Source organism: Panicum virgatum, chromosome 2K, assembly GCF_016808335.1.
Source record: "Panicum virgatum strain AP13 chromosome 2K, P.virgatum_v5, whole genome shotgun sequence".
Lineage (NCBI taxonomy): Eukaryota > Viridiplantae > Streptophyta > Magnoliopsida > Poales > Poaceae > Panicum > Panicum virgatum.
In genome coordinates, this window is record NC_053137.1 from 33,676,172 (window position 1) to 33,696,312 (window position 20,141).

At 50.4% G+C, this 20,141-nt stretch overlaps 1 protein-coding gene across 3 annotated transcripts; it reads left to right on the plus strand.

The window, feature by feature from the left end:
• The first annotated feature begins 491 nt into the window (after positions 1-491).
• On the plus strand, positions 492-20,035 carry LOC120673844 (putative receptor-like protein 8). Of its 3 annotated transcripts, XM_039954888.1 has the most exons (6): positions 492-1,091; positions 1,214-1,699; positions 6,139-6,297; positions 11,476-11,728; positions 11,829-11,978; positions 18,962-20,035. In XM_039954888.1, the coding sequence occupies exons 5-6, from the start codon at positions 11,954-11,956 to the stop codon at positions 19,891-19,893; spliced, it is 957 nt and encodes a 318-aa protein (XP_039810822.1). In that variant the 5' UTR covers positions 492-1,091; positions 1,214-1,699; positions 6,139-6,297; positions 11,476-11,728; positions 11,829-11,953; the 3' UTR covers positions 19,894-20,035. The 3 variants fall into 3 exon arrangements, 2 of the variants coding, with proteins under 2 accessions (XP_039810822.1, XP_039810814.1); XR_005674889.1 differs by lacking the exons at positions 11,476-11,728; positions 11,829-11,978; positions 18,962-20,035 and adding an exon at positions 6,810-7,296; XM_039954880.1 differs by lacking the exons at positions 492-1,091; positions 1,214-1,699; positions 6,139-6,297; positions 11,476-11,728; positions 11,829-11,978 and adding an exon at positions 18,370-18,654 and having other exon boundaries at positions 18,717-20,035.
• The last annotated feature ends 106 nt before the right edge of the window (positions 20,036-20,141 follow it).

Consider the following 20,141-nt stretch of genomic DNA (forward strand, 5'->3'; position numbering starts at 1 on the left):
GATTGTGTGCAAGCACTAGATCTAACACTTCATATGTTCCTTCCACTCGATCTAATGTAAGACCGATTCGAACTGGACAACCTGTCCTTGTTTCAGCTCGAGGATTCTTTGTGTTATTATCTCTCTTGTCTCGTGCTCGATAGCCCTCTTTTGCACACACAAATCGACATGAAGTTATCTTCCCATCATATTTGCTTTCATTTGCGTACCTTTTTCTGACCTCAAAACCTACATGACCTCCATAATCTACCCAAAATGTCCAAGCATCATCTAAATTTCTAAATTTCTGACCAATTTGAGGTACCCAAATAGGATTAACATTCTCCCTGTGTGGAATAAAATGCATACGCATTGCTTACAAATCACGGAACACTGTTCAAAAGTACTGTTTTACACTGTAGCAGGGGTACTGTAGCAATCAATCCTGGCCATCCATCTCAGATCGGGCGGCCGGAAATACACCGAAAGTCACCGCTGCAGTGTTCCCTGCCCTAACCTGGCGCATTCCTCCGCGTCGCCGTCCTCCCACGCCTACTTCTCTCCTTCTCCGCCCTTGGCCGGCTGCCGAGCCTAGCGGCTCAGTGGAGGCGGCCGGCCGTCATGGAGGCAACCTCTGCAGCGCGGTCGCGTAGGTGAGGTACTCTGTGCTCCTGAATCGCCATCAGCCCCGGCAACCCATGCCCCCTGCGCCGTACCAATCCCCTCCCCTTCCTCGCTCCGCCTACACTGGATCAGGAGTCGGCAGGCCGGCACCACATTGCCGCCGATTGCGTGTGCCCGTCAGGCCGCCCTCTCCTCCTCGCTAGGCCCCGACCAGATTAGGCTTCGGCATCCCGGCACGCATCGCCGCCGATTGCCTCTGCCTGTCAGCCTGCCTTCTCCTCCACCGCGTCGTCGTCCTTCCACGCTTCCTTCCATCCTTTCCTCTCCCCACCTCAGACGACCGCCGAAACCTGCGCCTGTATACGCTGTTGGTCGCTGAGCCGCCGCCTCGCAGCTCTTCTGCCTCTGCAATGCTCTGCGCAAGTCGTCGTCCTTCTTTGACGCGGCACGTCGACGGCCTTCCGTCGTCTGCACATGCGACACAGCAGGTCAGCAGAATTAATCGTTACATTATTGGGCAATTTTATATCCCTATGTGCATATTCTTTTTGGTGTGGGCAGCGGCGGTTACTATGCTCATCATTTTGAGTGATCTGTGGTCCTGCTGCAGATTTTTCCAGCTTCAGCCTTTAATATTGTCGTCATTGCTTTGTTAGCGGCAACATGAATTGGATAATCAGATGTGCCTTCTAATTGGTCCTATTGGACATAGTACTTGATTACCAATGGCTGGAGGCTTTTTTCTTCACAAGAATCAAATGGTAGAGCGATTATGCTTTCCTCATGTCCTCCTCCATCAATTGTTGTTGATGCACGCAGAATGCTCAAGGCATCTATCCATCTCCAAATACCAACAGGTAGGTCCTTCCTCTGACTATTTAGCATGCAGTTTCTATGCTTTAGTATGCATGTCTTGGCTGGCTGTTCATTTCCCTTTCAGCATTTGTTGTTGCCCATTCAAAGAATGCGCTTCCTGCTTTGCTCTTATAAATGCAATTGGTCCTCTGCATTCATCCTGAGCTATCCATCAACACATCTTCCGAAACACGACACCAAATGTAACAAAAACACGACTCTCATACCGCTTCGCATCGAGGTAATGACATCATTTCAGCTTGCCTTTGTGCCACCTTACTACTATATTTTTTATTTGAATTGTTGCATCACACTTCTTGCACTGCTTCCTCATGCCAGAAAGTCCTCTTTCATTAGCAGGTTGACATCTTTGCAATTTTCCATGCTCTATTACTTTTTCCATCATCATTATATACTTCTTTCATAATGTAAGGTTTCCTGAGATCTCATGTAGTTGTCCTGTGTCCTACTACCTTCAATTAATTCTATGTAACTAATTTTAAGTGATTTGAGATGCACTTAATATATACTAATTTATGTACTACTGTGGGTACCATTAAATTTCCCAATTTCATATAAGAAAAATGCATTCTCTTAACGATTGGACCATCAGTTATGAATACTTTTGCACGTGGATCAGGGTTACCTGTTCTTATTGCCATATGAATAAACATGTTGCTCTTTCAGGTTAAGTGAAATAGCTGCCTACATCTAGAAACTGCTCATAGTGCATAAATCATTTTGAGTGCATCATTTTATTGATCCCAATTCATTTGATCGTTTCCCAATTTCCATTGTGTAGGGTTGGATGACTTATCTGCTGGGTGTTCATGTTCCCCCATCAGAATCTAAAACCTGTATAAATTTTAAATGTGGCTATACGGGCAGAGACTTTTATATTAATTGTTTACATAATTAACTCTCCCTAATTAAGGACCCTCCCACATTCCATCTCATCCATCCAGCTCATTCTTCATCAGCCCACCTGCCGTTCCTTTCCTCTTCCAGCGTGTACCTCATCCACTTATCACCGTAAGTTGCATTACACTATTGGTGAAATATTGAACCATCGGCTATTTGGTACATAAGCCAACTGGTAAGACAGTTACCATCGGCCATGGTTCATAGAATAGCCATCTGTAATTGTACCACCGTTGGTAATTATCTAACCATTGGCTATAACTACTATTTGCCATCTGTATATTGAGACAGTTGGGAGATACTCTTCCTTGTTTCACTAAGATTAGTATCTTTAACAAGGGCTGCATTACAAATTTGCAAGGACTATTTTGCAACTTGGCTGAAAAATATCTTATCTGCATCTCATCTCTCCTGATCTCTCTCGTCTCTCTCGGTCCTTTCTCCCTGTATGGTCGATCTCCCAATGGCCGACGGTCGGAGCACGGTACGTTGGCTTGTGGGTGAGCGCATGATGCAGCAGCTCCTGGCCAGCCGGCGCGCAGGGACACATGATGCAGTGGGCGGGCAGGTTCCACGACAGTGCGAAGTAGTGGCTAGCCGGCGGGCGACGACACAGCAAGACCCGCCGACACGGTGACTGGAGTATGGAGAGAGGCAGGTATTCTGATTCCTCCATATTCGTCGATGCCTCCGATGTTTCTCGCCAAAAATCGATTACCGCACCGAATCAAGAGGAATTGTCGTCCCGTGGAGGCAGAGGCGTACAAGATGGCTCGGCCATGGGCACCGGCGCCATCAATCATGACCTCGGTCGCCGCCGAGTCGAGTAAGGAGGAGGAGGTGAGGAACCGCACAATTTGAACCAATTTAAAATGAGGCACCGACCCTCTGGCTACTTCAACATAAATTTATTGAAACCCGGTAGTCCTTGGAGCATGAATCCATCCCATGCTCCACTAGCACAATTCCAGAATCTCACACACAAGCATAGTAAACATGATCCATCATAGGTTTTACAAGCTCAAGTTATTACAACATAGTCTAGTTGCGAAAGGTTGGGCGGCCGAGTTGGCTAGCCCGGCTCGGTAGCGTCGCTCCCCAACAGGTCCTGAGTTCGATTCTCATCAGAAGCGATTTTCGAAGCGAATTTCCGGCTGTTGGGGTAAAAAAAAACCCTCGCTGTGCTCGCCACGAGGCTTGGCCCTCTCGGGCATGGGCCAGGGTTTGTGGGTTTTCTCTACCCGGGTAAGCCGATATGGCTTTCTCTTAATGAAAAAACGGTGTGGCCGTTTCCTCCCCTTGGGTAGAGTTTTTTTTTTTACAACATAGTCTAGTTCAACATGGAACATAATTCAATGTAAAGGAGTTTGTGCATGAAAGTAAACTTAGTTCATCACATGGAGCATAAAGTTGTTTCTCCGATTCAAGTCACACAACTAAATAGATAACTCTCCCCGAGGCTTCCCACGTGCTTCCATCTTCTACTTCGCTCCATTGCCGCCGTCGTAGTAGTAGGAAGGGTCATAGGCGGCTTCATTCTGAGGGTAGGGCTGCGCCTGGTAGTCACCTGTAAAACACTTATCGCAGTACCGTGAGTACGAGGTACTGGCAGGACTTACTTCCTTGATTAAGCATGGAGTATGAAGCTGTAGTTTATAGGAGGGCAGTAGACATTATTGCAAGCGGGGAACTCAAATGTAATAAGAAAAATAACTCGACATCTACACTAGATAGCAAAATCAATCATAGTGGTGTGAAGAGTAGCATGTAATGAGCTCAACGCGAAAGGAGCATAAATGGTAACTCTACGATGGCGGAGAGGCGCCAAGGCGTGCTCAATGACCGAGAGCGCGGCTATCATGATGATTGAAATCCCTGCAGGGTGTGCAACTGGATCCACACGAGAACAAGACCAACGGCCATACTCTCCACGACAAGTGTAAGCATTGATTCATGTCTTAACCTTTCACGTACCCGTCCGGGCAACACCACCTCTTCGAGCAGCAGAATTGGCAAAGAGGCCGGGTTGATGGGTGCAATGATCCCTATCAGTGGCGGATGCAGGATGAGAGACAAGGGGGGGCTGAAACAATGGATATGTTGATTTGTGTGAAGATTTAATGGTAATTTGAGGCTTTTGCTACAGTGATTTACATGTAATTAGGGGCTCTTAGGGGGGGCTGGAGCCCCCCAGCCCCCCCTTTGGATCCGCCGCTGATCCCTATACAGGCGACTCATCCACCCGCCAACCAACCTGCCCACACCAAGCAAATAATTCAGGCGACTTATGGTACCAACCCGCCCACACCAAGCAAATAATTCGGGCGACTTATGGTACTCGGATTACCGTCCTATTCCGGCATGTGGTTTGCACAAGATAGTGCCAATGTCCAAGGTACCTATGACAATCCTTGACTGACTCTAGTGGTTCAACAACCACCCGCTCAGAGTCCGATCATCGTCTTTAAGGAGTGCTCATATTTTAGCATTCACACCTAGCTCATCTATAAAGCCATATATCTCGCAAGAGTGGTGCCATGCCACATCTTGACTTCTACCCCAAGGAGCTGCGGCTTGGCCTCGGCAGCAGCTAGCGCTGCCCCCATCGTGCGGCGTGGCATCGTCGAGCGGCGGTCCGGCCCCCGCCCGCGCTGCCGTATCCTAATGGCAACAACCACCACGGCGTGGTCGGTGAGGAAGAGTGCGCTAGCGGGTTCCCGCGAGGAGGAACAGGCCGTGAGGATGAGCAAGCAGCGGGGTCCGCGAGGAGTGCGGGAGAGGCGGCGGCGCGGCGGTGAGGAAGAGCGTGCCGGTGGGTTCCGCGAGGAGGAGCGGGCGGTGAGGACGGGGCAGCGTGGTCCACGAGGAGTGCGGGAGAGGAGGAGGGTGGACAACGAGGAGACGGCGAACTGGTGAGGCCCACGGCAAACATAACGCGGGGCTGAGATAACTCAGCGTGGTAGCGTGGTAAACACGCGAGTCGTACACACGTGCTGCCGCACGATTGGTTGAAGTTCCGAGATACACCAGGAGCCTCGCTTTCTCCCAGCGTTAAAGATTTAGATATGTTAAATGTTACCATTGCATACTCTTATTTCAATCAAGCCTTTTTTTTTCAAAAAAAGGTTGTTCAATCTAAGAGCCCGTTTAGTTACCAAAAATTTTTACCTCCCCTTTGAACACATGCATGCAGTATTAAATATAGTTAAAAAATAAAACTAATTGCACAGTTTGAATGTACACGACGAGACGAATTTTTTGAGCCTAATTAGTGCATAATTAGCCATAAGTGCTACAGTAACTCACATGTGCTAATGATGCGGTCAAAGGCCTCAAAAGATTTGTCACACGGTTTCCAAGTGAGTTCTGAAATTAGTTTTTTAATTAGTGTCCGAAAAACCCTCCCGAGATCTGGTCAAATAGTCGATTTGACATCCAAAAATTTTCATTTTGGGAACTAAACAGCCCCTAAGGCTTGCATCACTCTATCTTATCTTTGGTCTGATAATTAATTATAGCGCTTGTCTAAATAACTTGGAGCCAAATAATTTCTTAATACAAGTAGTCCCTTAGACGTGATCCAACTGTCGCTGCTTTAGTTATGTTTATTTATGCCCTTTTCATTATACATATACTCTACTTGTATTCTAATGTTAGATACTGTCAAGTCACATATATATACACACACACAGTCCATTGAGCTCATACGACACTTGATTGAGTTGCTGAAAAGATCATGTATTATGCTATTATGCGCAGGTCCAGCACTTCTCGTGGCTGGTTTTTATCAAGTCTACAAAGTGGCACCCCATCTTTGCGTGGATATCATTCTAGGGTATATATCCTACAAGTTAAGTGTCTTAGCAGCAGAGCTGAAAAAAATTGGAAAAGCAAACCTATGCGCTCGGATGCAGTATGGTAAGTTCAAAGTATCTGTATCTGTCTTTTATCTTTTAGTGTTCACTACATGTGAGAGCACTTTTTATTAAGAAAACATAGGTTCTTTGATATGACTACCAAAGACTACATGTTTAAGAGACTAGTGGCACCTGAAACCTGTCGTTCTGAAAGTTGTGGGTCACATGTCTGTCTAACACTAACCTGTCTGTCTATTACTAAACATGAAAAGGGTCTCTGCCATATGGGTAAACCTTCTCAGCTCGGTTTGGGATATAGAACAAAAAAAATAATAAAACCTGTTTTTTCTTGATAGTGGGCTGTGCTAGTAGTTAATTTTTTATACATCTCTTAAATGTATTTTCCTTATAGTTAGAAGTTAGGCCAAAGAACCTGTAGTTTTCTGAACTTCACTCCAATGTTGAGCAATGCTTATGGTAACAAATACTTAGGGAGTGCCCTTAAGTTGTTGTTGAGCAAATTGACAAGAGTATGATTCAAGATAGTGAGAAAAGCCTTCAATACTTTTGCAGCTATCTTTGAGCATCTAATAAACCAATGAACGTACCTACCCATGTGTCGAAACAAAGAAGACGGGAACGATGGACGACAGCAAAAAAGCCCTGCTCAAGGGACCTCATCACACAAGTCTTGGCCGGAAGTTGCCGTGGACACCAGTGCTTGACGTGATGCAGTGATGCGCAGGGTCACTTCCTGATCATTTTCCCCCTGAACAAGCTAAAGACCCGCTTTGCATCAATGGTCAATGCACGGGCATTTCGTGACGCAGTAGTCGCGTCTATACGTCAACCATAGGCCATCTTACACCAGCTGCTGATTCTATTTTAAAAATCTGCTAATAATAGTTGCATCTGATCCAAACATATTAGATATTGCGCCGGCTAATAAGAATAGTATAATCTAAAACAAACCAGTACGTTACTAACTGTTAGCGACCGAGTGTAATTCAAAAGGTTAGGTTCTTTATGGTGGAACCAGTACATCCGGATTCAAATCCTAGACTTGACAGGAGTACTCATATTTTCCTGGATTGAGAGGTGACGTGTCTATCGACAGTGAGACACCTGCGGTGACTTCGTCAATCTCAAAATCCATCCGTCCTATTCTCTCAAAGGCGTTCATCATATAGGAATATGATTTTCATACATGTGTTCGTAAGGGTGAGTGTGCATGTGTTTGTGAGCGTCTGATATATCATTAAAAAGGCAGTTACTAACAGCTAGTATTAATCTATATATATACTCTCCAAACTAACAATCTAACCATCTTAGAAACTGAGAATCTGAACACACCAGCTTTTTTTAGCTAGCTATGTCCTTAAAATCAGTGGTCAATAAGACTCAGTAGCTGTAAACAGGTCTTAGTCATTTGATGCTTGCCTCCAAGAAACACGACAATCTTTGATCTTTCTGAAAAAAAAAATCCACGCGTTACCCCTTTTTCCTAGGAATCACCAAACGCCTTTTTATCTGTGAGCAGCGACAGCCAATAGTGCCCCCGAGTGCACGGCCGGACCGGAGGCAGCAGGCGGTCGGGACACATGGTTGTCTAGGTAGTATCTTTTTCTTCAGACACTATCAATCGCACACCTTGCTTCCTGGTCCAATTCTTCAGTTCTTCCTCCCAGCGAGCTTCGCCGACTTGAACAGCCACGGTCACTGCCTGCTTGCCCCCTCGCTGAGAAGGCTGGTGGCAGATCGCCAAGGAGTTGAATGCTGAAAGTATCGCCAGGGCTCTCACTGCTGCAGCAGCTTACGGCTGCTGCGGCGACGGTGCTCGCGGCCGTGAAAGTGATCGGATGCTCTAGCCTAAGAGGGGGAGGAGGTGAATTAGATAATTCTAAAAACTTTAATCTATGACTCCAACTAGTTTACACAAAATTTAAACTAAAGCAAGCTATCTAATTGTGCAACTATGATTTTTCTAGTATGAAACCCTCATCCCAAAAGAGTTATGCAACGTATAGCCAATCCTATTAAGATACTACTCTATAAAAGTAAAGGCATACAAGTTGCAATATGAAATGCGAAAAACGTAAAGGAGGGATGAGATGAAGTGAATTCTCGACACGAGGATTTATCCCGTGGTTCGGATTGCCACAAAGGCGCCTCTACATCCACGTTGTTGAAGCACTCACGAAGAGTATTGCTTCCCGGCAATCAAGTCTCTCCCGCGGACACAACCACGGTCACCTTGATCCCGATTTCCACTAAGGAGCTTCACCAAGAAGGGTAGGGGTCTCCACGTCTCCCGCACAAAGTCATCGATGCCGCTCCACTCCAAGCCGGAGGGTCGAAGACGTGCCGGCGAGCCACCAAGACTCCAAGGATGGCCGGTGCACCGAGATACAATTTTTGGTTCACTCTAGAACCAGCTCACAAGGCTCGACACCTTGCTCTCACACTCTCTCAAGAGCTAACCTAGTACTAACACTCTCAAATGTGTGCTAAGGATTAAGGATTTGAACGCTAAGCACTTGGGTGGCTTGGAGAACTTCTTCAATGTGTCTAGGGCTTCACTTGGACTCCAGCAACTCCAAAATGGCCGGGAGATGGCATATATAGCCCACAAACTTGAGGTAGCCGTAGTTGTTGGGCACTTTTCTGCGTAGGCGTCGGTTCATCCGGTGCTAGACCGTCAGTTAAACCGATCACACAGCTTCAAACTAGCCATTGGGCTCAGACTGCTGCTGACTTAGTACCGTCGGTTAAACCGACGCAATACACCAACGCTGCGTCGGTTCATCCGGTGCTGAAGAGATCTGCTTGAATACCGTTGCACTTCCTCATCCGCTGACGTTATTGCTCCGACGCTTTGCACTGACGTACCGTCAGTTAAACCGGTGCTGAAGACTTTCTCCTGCCTGCTAGACATGCTCTCTGGACAATGCCAAGATGTATACACCGACGCCTCTTTGTTGCATTGTCGGTTCAACCAGTGCTCCTTGAGTTTCTTTAGTTGACGCAGCCATGCACTGTCCAATACACCGATGCCAGAGCGTCGGTCCATCCGATGCCCTCCGGTTACACCAATGCCCTGATATCGGTTTAATCGGTGCTACTTTTTTTGCAGAACTCGTCCATTTTGGCATTTCTTTGAGTTCTTTCTTCGTGTTTTGCTTTATAAAGGCTTTTTACTTGATCCCTGGGACTTAGAAACATTCACTTGACAAACTTGTTAGTCCCATTGATTGTGTTGTCATTCAATCACCAAAATCACAAAACAATGGTCTAATGGGGCTATGTTCCTTACAATCTCTCCCTTTTTGGCGATTGATGACAATACAATCAAAGCAAGCATAAAAATGCAAGAATTGACAAAATAAACCACTTACACTTGCTTGGATGCTTATCATCATCCAATGTTGGCTTTGCCTCCCCCTAAATCCTTGAATCCCATTTGCTTCTTCCCGTATTTGCTACTTCTTCTTATTCGCTTGATATTTCTCCTCCTTTAGAAGATACTTGCTTTTGATCCACATCTACCTTGCTTTGATCCAAATTTCTCCCTTTTTGGAATCAAATCACTTAAAAAGGCCTTGCAAAATAATATAGCTTAAAGAGAAAAGTTAGTAGTCTAAGGAGTTAGTTTCATGAATCATGGTCCAATTGTATGATATCAATGAAGATACCAATTTAAAAATTCACTAAGGTGGATCACAAAATTGTGAAACTAGCATGATATGACCTAAGCTTTCCACAAAATATGTACACAAAATGATAATATGAAAATTAAGTGCACAACTCATCATTTTAAATAAGAAAGCTTAGACCAAATCATGCATGGAGGTAACTCTAAAAGATCAAAGGATTGACAATGATATCAATGAAAAGAGTTAGAACTTTGCATACTTCCAGGGGTGTGTTTAATCACCTTGATTATACCAATTGAAAATGACTTGAATAAAGACAATTGATGCCAATTGAAAGTTTTTGAGTGAAGAACACTTGGTACACCAAGGTGGACAAATGTATGAGCACATAGCTTATGAACTTAGATATAAAAATTTAAGTTCATTAGAGCATGGCTCAATATGAATTAAAGTACACTAATTTATCTAATCACTCTTATATAGTTGTTAATTCACATTAAGGATGAATAACATTCTCTTAGAGTGTTTACTCTGTTGAGAGACTACAAAAGATAAACTTGCAAACATGTTAGTCTCCAAAATCACAAACCATAGGAAGAACTCCCTCTAAGAGTATGTATTTAGTGTTTGAATCACCAAGCAAATGTATGCACAAAGTTTTTGACAATATTGGGAAGTTTACTCTGTAGCTTGTGTTCATGGTACACAAATAAAATAGATCCCTCGCTTCTCTATGTGTAGCTTTCTACACACTTATCAAACCATGTAGGTTACTTATGGGTTAGAGTATGACACAAGCAACCCACCATATATAACATTAGAAAATACAATGCATGCAAACGGTCTAGCAAAAATAATGGAGCTGGCGTCAAAGCTATCAGGAATGACGGTGGCGCTCCGATCCTTGCACCCGAGCAGATCGCAGTCTCCGCGAGTCTTGTACATCAACCGTAGAGGAGCGAGGGAGAGACGCGGGCGAGATAAAGTTTACCATCCGGTTTTCGGTTTACAATACCAATCTTGTCCCTTTTGGTCCAATAGACTTTTGGTAGTTGTGGTACCTTTTTCTTTTTACCTCATCTTACCTCTTGAAAGATGTCATAGGTGAGTTTATAAAACTATAAAAAGACTATTGTTTGAGCCTTTCCATAGTTTACAAAACTACAAGATTTGTTGTGTCTAAACACCCGGCTGCTCTCCAAAACCAAGATATTTTGCAAAAAAAACATGGTATATATGTTTTTTCTCAAAACTTTAAAAATACTTTGCAGCCAAACAGAATGCGCTTACGCATGGTCAAAACAAAACAACGGTTGGCAAGTCCTCATCACCTCAACCATTACAAGTCTTCCAGCTGGTGCTGTGGGCCTGTGGTCCTGTGGAGGCATTGTGATTATGGTTTGAGCAATACAATGGTTTATAAAACTATAAGATTTGTTGCATCTAAATACTCTGTTGCTCTCCAAAACCAAAGTAATTTGCAAAATTATAGTATTTTAAAAAAATTAAAATATTTTGCATATAAACCTATGAACGTGCTTACGCACCCATGGAAACAAAGCACTTGATAAGTCCTGGCGTGACAGGAACAATGGACGACAGCAAAAGCTCTGCTCCAGGGACCTCATCACCTAACACTGTAGCGCAACTATAGATGCGTTTCCAGCCATCCAGTTGCAGATGGACCCATGCAATTCATAGCTACAGCGCACACACTACAGTGATTTGTGAACAGTACGGCGTGCCGGGCAGACTTCAACTCGACGGCTTTCTCCGCTTTCCCTGAGCTTCAGTTCCTCCATTTCTCTAAGAATTATGCCATTTTCCAAAGCTGGGATGGTACGTATACATACGTGCATGCAGTGGTTTCTAGATCCATCATACATATATACGCGCATTTCCTCTTGATATATAACCATGTCATCTGGACCTTGATCAGGTCTGGCAGGATTAAGCAAGCTTCGCCATCTCGACCTCAGCTACAACTGCTTGCAAAACATCAGTGATCAGGAGCCTCTCGGAAAGTTGGTCTCCTTGGAGATTTTACACCTTGAGTTCACCGACATGGTTGGGACGCTTCCAGCTTCAGGTACGGCCTTTGCTCCAAATAAACCTGACATCTGGTTTCAAGCTATGAGACTGCCAACCAGGGTTCAAATCCTAGTTGTCAAAAAAAAAGGCCTCTTGTTGGCTCAAACCTTATCCATTATTAAATCCGGACTTTGTTGGTAAAAAAAAGGACACCGCCACCTGGGCTATAATTCATAGGTGTTTGATCGAGCCGGTCTTAGAGGTCTATTTAGACCGGCTGTGGGTTAGCCCTCCTCCAATGGTGCATGTAAGCAACTTGTAGGGAGGATAGAGAAGAGTTATATCTCGATCAAGAAATAGGCTCATAACACATACCTTAAGACCATACGAGGTTGATTTGTCGGCTCATCTTTATTTTGAACTATGTGTAAGAGTTAGACCATTAAAAAATACATCTCATGCTATTTCTTTTGATAAAAAAATATAACAAAGCCCGCCAATCTAATTTACCACATCTTATTTCGTTTTAGATTATATTTATTTATTTTTAATGCACCCCACCCATATGATTTGCAGCTCTTGACAACCTCAAATATCTGCAAGAAGTTGATTTGAGCACTAATCAACTGCTTGATGGAAACCTGCCGGCATCCTTGTTTACACTTTCCTCGTATCTGCAAAGGAGAGGATAGGAGAGAATAGTGGCTTGTATTCCTCCAAACCCTAGAAGGGTGGGATATATAGTTCCTATACACGGGCCTCTAGATGGGCCTCTATACATGGGCTCAATATACTCCAACACCCCCCCGCAGTCTGAACTACCGGCGCAGCGGTGTTCAAGACTGGACAACAAGAAAGCTAACACCCCCCCGCAGTCTGAACTACCGACGCAGCGGTGTTCAAGACTGGACAAGAAGAGAGTACAAATAGAGTACAAATGGCAAATACCCCCCGCAGCCACAACTAGCCACCGGCTACGTTGAGGCTGGATCGAAACTCCGAGAAGGTCGACGAGGGCAGCCCCTTGGTGAAGATGTCAGCAAACTGGGAGGTAGTCGGGACATGGAGTACCCGAACATCGCCGATGGCGACTCTGTCGCGCACGAAGTGTAGGTCGATCTTCACGTGCTTCGTCCGCTGATGCTGGACGGGGTTGGTGGAGAGGTACACAGCGCTGACGTTGTCGCAGTAGACGAGCGTGCTCTTGGCGAGCGGGCTGTGAAGCTCCGCCAAGAGCTGTCGTAGCCAGGACGCCTCCGCCACGCCGTTGGCGACAGCCCGGTACTCCGCCTCGGCACTGGAGCGCGAGACAACCGGCTGCCGCTTGGACGACCAGGAGACCAGGTTGCCGCCCAGGAAGACGGCGTAGCCGGAGGTGGAGCGACGAGTGTCCGGGCAGCCAGCCCAGTCAGCGTCGGTGTAGACCACCAGCTCAGCAGAGGACGAGCGGTGAAGTACCAGGCCGAGGTCCACAGTACCACGGACGTACCGAAGGAGACGCTTCAGCGCAGCAAGGTGTGACTCCCGGGGATCATGCATATGGAGACAGACCTGCTGAACAGCGTAGGTGAGGTCCGGCCTGGTGAAGGTGAGGTACTGCAAAGCGCCGGCCAAACTCCGGTAGGCAGTAGGATCAGCCACCGGATCACCCAGAGCAGCAGACAGCTTCGCCTGAGTGTCGACTGGAGTGGAGCAGGGCTTACAATCAGTCATCCCAGCCCGCTCCAGAATATCGAGGGCGTACTGCCGCTGGTGAAGGAGAAGACCAGACGGGCGAGGCTCAACAGTGACGCCCAAGAAGTGGTGGAGCTGACCGAGATCCTTCATAGCGAACTCCTGCTGTAGAGAGGAGATGACACTCTGAAGCAGCTGCGGACTGGAAGCTGTGAGCACAATGTCATCGACATATAGCAGCAGATAGGCAGTCGCATCCCCACGGCGGTAGACGAAGAGAGACGTGTCAGACTTGGCCTCGGTGAATCCCAGTGTCAGCAAGAACGTGGTGAGCCGAGAGTACCAAGCCCGAGGAGCCTGCTTCAGACCATAGAGAGACTTGTTGAGCCGGCAGACCATATCCGGACGACTCGAGTCCACAAATCCCGCTGGCTGAGAGCAGTAGACAGTCTCTGACAAGGTGCCGTGAAGAAACACATTCTTCACGTCCAGCTGGTGCACAGGCCAAGTGCGCGAGAGCGCAAGCGAGAGGACCGTGCGCACCGTAGCGGGCTTCACGACCGGGCTGAAGGTCTCATCATAGTCCACACCAGGTCGCTGAGTGAACCCCCGGAGAACCCAGCGAGCCTTGTAGCGCTCCAGTGTGCCGTCAGCCCGACGCTTGTGCGTCCAGATCCACTTGCCAGTCACCACATTGCAACCATACGGACGCGGCACGAGGTCCCACGTCTGGTTGGCAAGAAGAGCCGTGTACTCCTCTTCCATCGCGCGACGCCAGTGAGGATCCGCCAAGGCGTCGCGGACAGAGGAGGGTACCGGAGAGACCCTAGGCTCTCCCTCGGTGGCGGAGAGAGTCGCGGCCTGGGACGCCATCCGCCGAGTCACCATGGGATGGATATGCCGAGGATCCCGATGTATGACCGGCGGGTGGTACACCTCCGACTCGGCTCGAGAGGGAGCCGGAGGTGGCGGCGGCGACGGTTCCGGTGTCGGCGTCGCAGGAGCCTCTGGAGCAGGAGGCGGCGCCGGTGTCGACGCCGAACGACGCCGGTACACCTGCACCGGCTCAGCGTACCGCTGCGGTGTCGGGTTCGGCGCCGAGCGGCGCCGGTACACCTGCACCGGCTGAGCGTACCGCGCAGGTGCAGGGGAAGGCACCAGGGCCGCGCGTGGCGCAGCGTGTGACACCGGGTCCGCGCGCGGCACGACCAGAGGTCTGGGGACCGCACGTGGCGCGACCGCGGGCACCGGGGCTGCGCTCGGCGCAGCGGGGATCACCGGAAACGGTGCCGGCGTGCCGGGAAAACCTGCAGGAAAAGGACAGACAGGTAACGGTGGCTGTACCACCGGGTCAGTCGGAAACAGAGACTCCAGCTCGGGGTCAGGAGAAGGTGTAGAGGAGGTGGAGTAGGGGAAATCCGACTCGTCGAAGACGACGTGTCGGGAGATTAGGACGCGGCGAGTGGTGAGGTCAAAGCATCGGTACCCCTTGTGGTCAGGGGAGTAACCGAAGAACACACAACGAGTCGAGCGGGGCGCCAGCTTGTGAGGAGCTGTGGCGGAGGTGTTAGGGTAACACGCACACCCGAAGACCCGAAGGTGGTCGTAGCGAGGATGGGTACCGAAGAGAGCGTGGTGTGGAGTGGGAGCAGGAGAAGCAGTGGACGGAAGGCGGTTGAGCAGGTAGGTGGCGGTGTGGAGGCTCTCAGCCCAGAAGCGCGGGGGCAGGGAAGCCTGGATCAGAAGGGTGCGCACGACGTCGTTCGTCGTGCGAATCATCCGCTCAGCCTTGCCGTTTTGAGGAGAGGTATACGGACAAGACATACGCAGCTGAACACCCCGAGACAGGAAGAAGGAACGAGAGGTGGAGTTGTCAAACTCCCGCTCGTTGTCACACTGGACGGCCTTAACAGTGAGGCCGAACTGAGTGGACACCCAGGCAAAGAAGTGGAGGAGGGTGGGGAAGGTCTCAGACTTGGCGCGCAAAGGAAACGTCCAAGAGTAGTGCGAGAAGTCGTCGACCACCACCAGATAGTACTTATAACCAGAAAGGCTAAGTACAGGAGAGGTCCACAGGTCACAGTGAACAAGATCGAATGCACGCGTCGCATGCGAAGAAGAAGAAAAAGGAAGCCGAACATGACGACCGAGCTGGCACGCATGGCAGAGGGGCTGAGCAGGAGCCCTAGCACCAGGAAGATCGGTACTACGATCGAGCTGAGCCAGAACGTCGCGGCCAGGGTGACCAAGACGACGGTGCCAAGTGGTGGAAGACGGCGTCGCGGCAAAAGCGGCAGACCAAGACGGCCAGGGCGAAGAAGAAGACGAGAGTGGTGCAGCGGAAGAAGGAAGGCGAAGGGTGTAAAGGGGCCCCGTGCTGTCACACCGGAGTAGCGGACGCCGGGAGGCCGAATCCTTTACAGTGAGGCCCGAAGAATCAAACTCGATGGAACAAGAATTGTCAGCTGTAAACTGACGAATGGAAAGAAGGTTATGAACCATCTGAGGAGCAACGAGGACATTGGGAAGATGAAAGGAGCCAGGAGCAGAACCCACGGCAGTGACAGGAAGGCAAGACCCGTCACCAACCATGATGGAAGAAGGACAAGAGGGGTGTGGGGGTCGGACAGAAGAGAGGATACCGACATGTGGGGTGGTGTGGAAGGAGGCACCCGAGTCGGCGATCCACTCGGTGCTGACCGGCGGCGTCCGCCCCGTGGCGCTCAAGGACGGCGCCCCAGGCCAGGTCGGCTGCTGGCTGGGTGGAGCGGGCGGCAGCCAGAACGGCGCAAACAGAGGGGCAGCAGCGGCGAGCATGGCCGCCGGCTGGGGCTGAGGACGAGGGCCCACCCCCTGCGCGGCGGGCGTGACTGCCTGGGCTTGCGCGGCGTGCGCGACGGGCGCGACGGCCGGCGCAGCGGCGAGGGAGGCAGCAACCCGCGTGGGGTCCCTGTGCGCGACGGTCTGCGCGGCGTGCGCGGCGGGCGCAACGGCTTGCGCGGCGTGCGCGGCAGCAAGGGAGGCGGCAGCCCGCGCGGCCAGCGCAGCGTGTGCGGCGGGCGCGACGGCCTGGGCCTGCGCGGCGTGCGCAGTGGTCTGCTCGATGGCAGCAAGCGCGTCGCGCTCACGTCGCAGGGCACGCCAGGCCGCAGCGGACACCGCGGGCGCGCTGCTGCAGGAGGACGCGGGCGCGGTGGCGGCGCCCTGGGGCCACGGTCGCGCCGGGCCGAGAGCAGGGGCGGCGTCGGCGACGTCCAGGAGCCACGGCCGCACCGCGCCATGAGCAGGGGCGGCGGCGGCGGTGCCCTGGGTCGCTTGCAGCACCGGAGCAGCAGCCCGCGTGGCGGCGTAGGGCGTCCGTGGCGCGCCCAGCGGCCCTGCAGCAGCGGCGGAGAGGGTGGCCGCGGGATCCACAGCGGCCTGCGCGGCAACCCAAGGAGCCTGCGGCCCTGCAGCGTCAGCGGCGAGGATGGCCGCGGGATCCTCACGGCGGCGCGCCTCAAGCTGCGGGGGTGACCAGCGCAGTGTAGCAGGTTGGTGCGTGGCGCGGCATCCAGGCGGGTGCGCGCAGCGCGACGTCCAGGCAAGGGCGTGCGTGCGGCGTCCAGGCGGCCCGGCGGCGTGGCGTCCAGGCGGCTCGGCGGCGCGGCGTCCAGGGGGTCGCGGCACGGCCTCCAGAGGGCCCCGCGGTGCGGCCTCCAGCGGCCCCGGTCCGGCTTCCGGGCGCGATGGCAGCGTGGGAGGTCGCTGTGGCCCGGCGACGCGGAAGCTCGCCCGACAGGGAGGGGGCGCGGCCCGGGGCGCGGGATCCGGCGGCGGCGCGGCCCGGGGCGCGGGATCCGGCGGCGGCGGCGGCGCGGCCCAGGGCGCGGGTCCGGCGGCGGCGGCACGGCCCAGGGCGCGGGATCCGGCGGCGGCGCGGCCCGGGGCACGGGATCCGGCGGCGGTGCGGCACGCGGACCCTGCCCCCCTGGAGCAGAGGCCCCGGCGGCGGAGAAGCAGAGCAGAGCAGAGGAAAGGGCAGCCGGCCCAGTGGAGGCGGCGGCCAGCAGAGGAGCTAGCACGCTCGGCGCAGGGGCGGCGGCCGAAGCAGAGGAAGAAGAGGGAAGGGGAGGGAAGGAGGAGAGGGGGGGGGCGGCGCCGGCGGCCGGCGCGCCATGGAGGCGGCGGCGGCGGCAGCCACGAGAGCTAGTTTGATACCATGCAAAGGAGAGGATAGGAGAGAATAGTGGCTTGTATTCCTCCAAACCCTAGAAGGGTGGGATATATAGTTCCTATACACGGGCCTCTAGATGGGCCTCTATACATGGGCTCAATATACTCCAACAGTATCGAACACTTGAATGTTTCCGATAATCTTCTTGAAGGAAATTTTCCTATGAGCCCAGGGTTAAATCTATCTTCATCCTTTAGGAGTCTCAATTTCTCCATGAACAACCTGAGTGGCAATTTCTCGTTCCTTTGGCTGAGAAACCTCACAAATCTAGAGAGGATAGATCTTTCAGGAAATGTTCGTTTGGCTGTTGGTGTCAATTTCCCTGGATGGACACCTCCATTTCAGCTGAAAGAGCTCGTGCTATCTCGTTGTGACATTGACAAGAAATTTTTTGCCGAGCCACATTTTCTACGCATACAAAATTATCTAGAGGTGCTTGGTTTATCAAATAATAACTTGTCGGGAAGCTTTCCGAGTTGGTTATTTACACAAAAACCAACACTTCTCTACCTTAATCTGGGAAATAACTTGCTATCCTGGTCATTGGACCAGATAGTCCATAGCCGGACAAGTATCCAAGCAATCAGCCTGTCTCAGAATCGTATTTCAGGACATCTACCAGCCAACATCAGCTCAATTTTCCCTAACACAACATTTCTAGATTTCTCTGGCAATAGTATTTCCGGGAGAATACCATCGCATTTGTGCAACATAAGCAGCTTGGAGTATTTGAACCTATCAAATAACAATCTGTCAGGGGAGTTGCCCAGTTGCCTGTTCTCTGATCACCCCATGCTGAAAACTCTGAAGGTCTCAAATAACAAACTAAGTGGCCCTATACTTGGCGGGAAGAGCCATCTGTCGATCAAGTGGGAACTATACCTTGACGGCAACAACTTTGAAGGAGAGCTGCCTCGATATCTGAAAGGGCGTTTTGAATCCATGGGAACGCTGGATTTCCATGGCAATAAACTGTCTGGTAAACCTAAATTTTTTCTGTGGTTCCTTCCTAACCTGTGAAATAGACCCAAGCATTTGCAGCTTGGGCGTTTGGCTTTTAGATATATCTAACAACATCTCGGGCTCTTTACCAAACTGTAGCCAGCCGATACCGCTTAATTTCTTAAACATGTCTAGGAATCGGTTTTCAGGTGATATAGCAACGTCTACAATGTTGAGTAACGCTGGTATTACAGCTTTGGATCTCAGTTACAATCAGTTCACTGGAAACATCGATTGGGTACACAATCTAGAAAGTGTTCGGTACCTTCAATTGGGCAGGAATAAGTTTGAGAGCCAAATTCCTCGGGACCTTTGCAAGCTAGAATACCTGAGGATCATCGACTTGTCGCATAACCGACTGTCAGGTTCGCTGCCACCATGCATCGGTGACCTTCCATTCCAAGGAAAATCATCTGATCAACCGTACTGGGACCTCCGCTGTCTCCGGGTGTTTCATCACCCAGCCTTCAGCTACACCAGCTGCTACGAGCAGAGCGGGTTCAGCTTCGGCACCAAATGGAACCTCTACAATTACCGGAGAGACTTCAGCGACCGGTTCTTCGGCTTCGACCTCTCTGAGAACATGCTGTCCGGCGAGATCCCGCCGGAGCTGGGGCACCTGAGCAGCCTCAAGGCGCTCAACCTGTCCCCCAACTTGTTCGCCGGCCCGATCCCGGCGGCGCTCGCGAACATGAGCGAGATAGAGAGCTTAGACCTGTCCCACAACCAGCTGAGCAGGGCGATACCGTCGGAGCTGTCCCGCCTGTCGGCGCTGGCCGTCTTCTCAGTGGCGTACAATGACCTCTCCGGCTGCGTGTCGGACGCCGTTAAGCTCGGTTCTTTTGATGCGCGGAGCTACGAAGGGAACAGGGACCTCGAGGTGGCGTCGCGGGAAACCGGCGAGTGCACATCCGGATCAGGACCGGACGCTCCGCCGCCGGCGGGAGGCAGCGCAGGCGAGGAGGCGGGGGACCCGGTGCTCTACGCGGTCAGTGCTGCCTCGTTCGTCCTGTCGTTATGGGTCACTGTTGGATTCATTTTTTGCCATCCGTTCGGGCAGCGTGTAATACTGAAACTGTAGCCAGTGGTTCTCTTCTGCCGTAAGTTGCATGAATCTATGTAATGTAATCCTCAAATGAACGTGTTTTTGTATGTATGATTTCCTTCTTCCGTTTTTGTATGTATGATTTCCTTCTTCCCTCAGAAAATAAATATTCAATCCATTTCAAATTGTAGGTTGTTTTAATTTTTTTTAATATATGGTCTTTGCTATATACCTAGCTATAGCGGATATTTAGATACATAGAAAAATGAATGTATCTGGAAGAA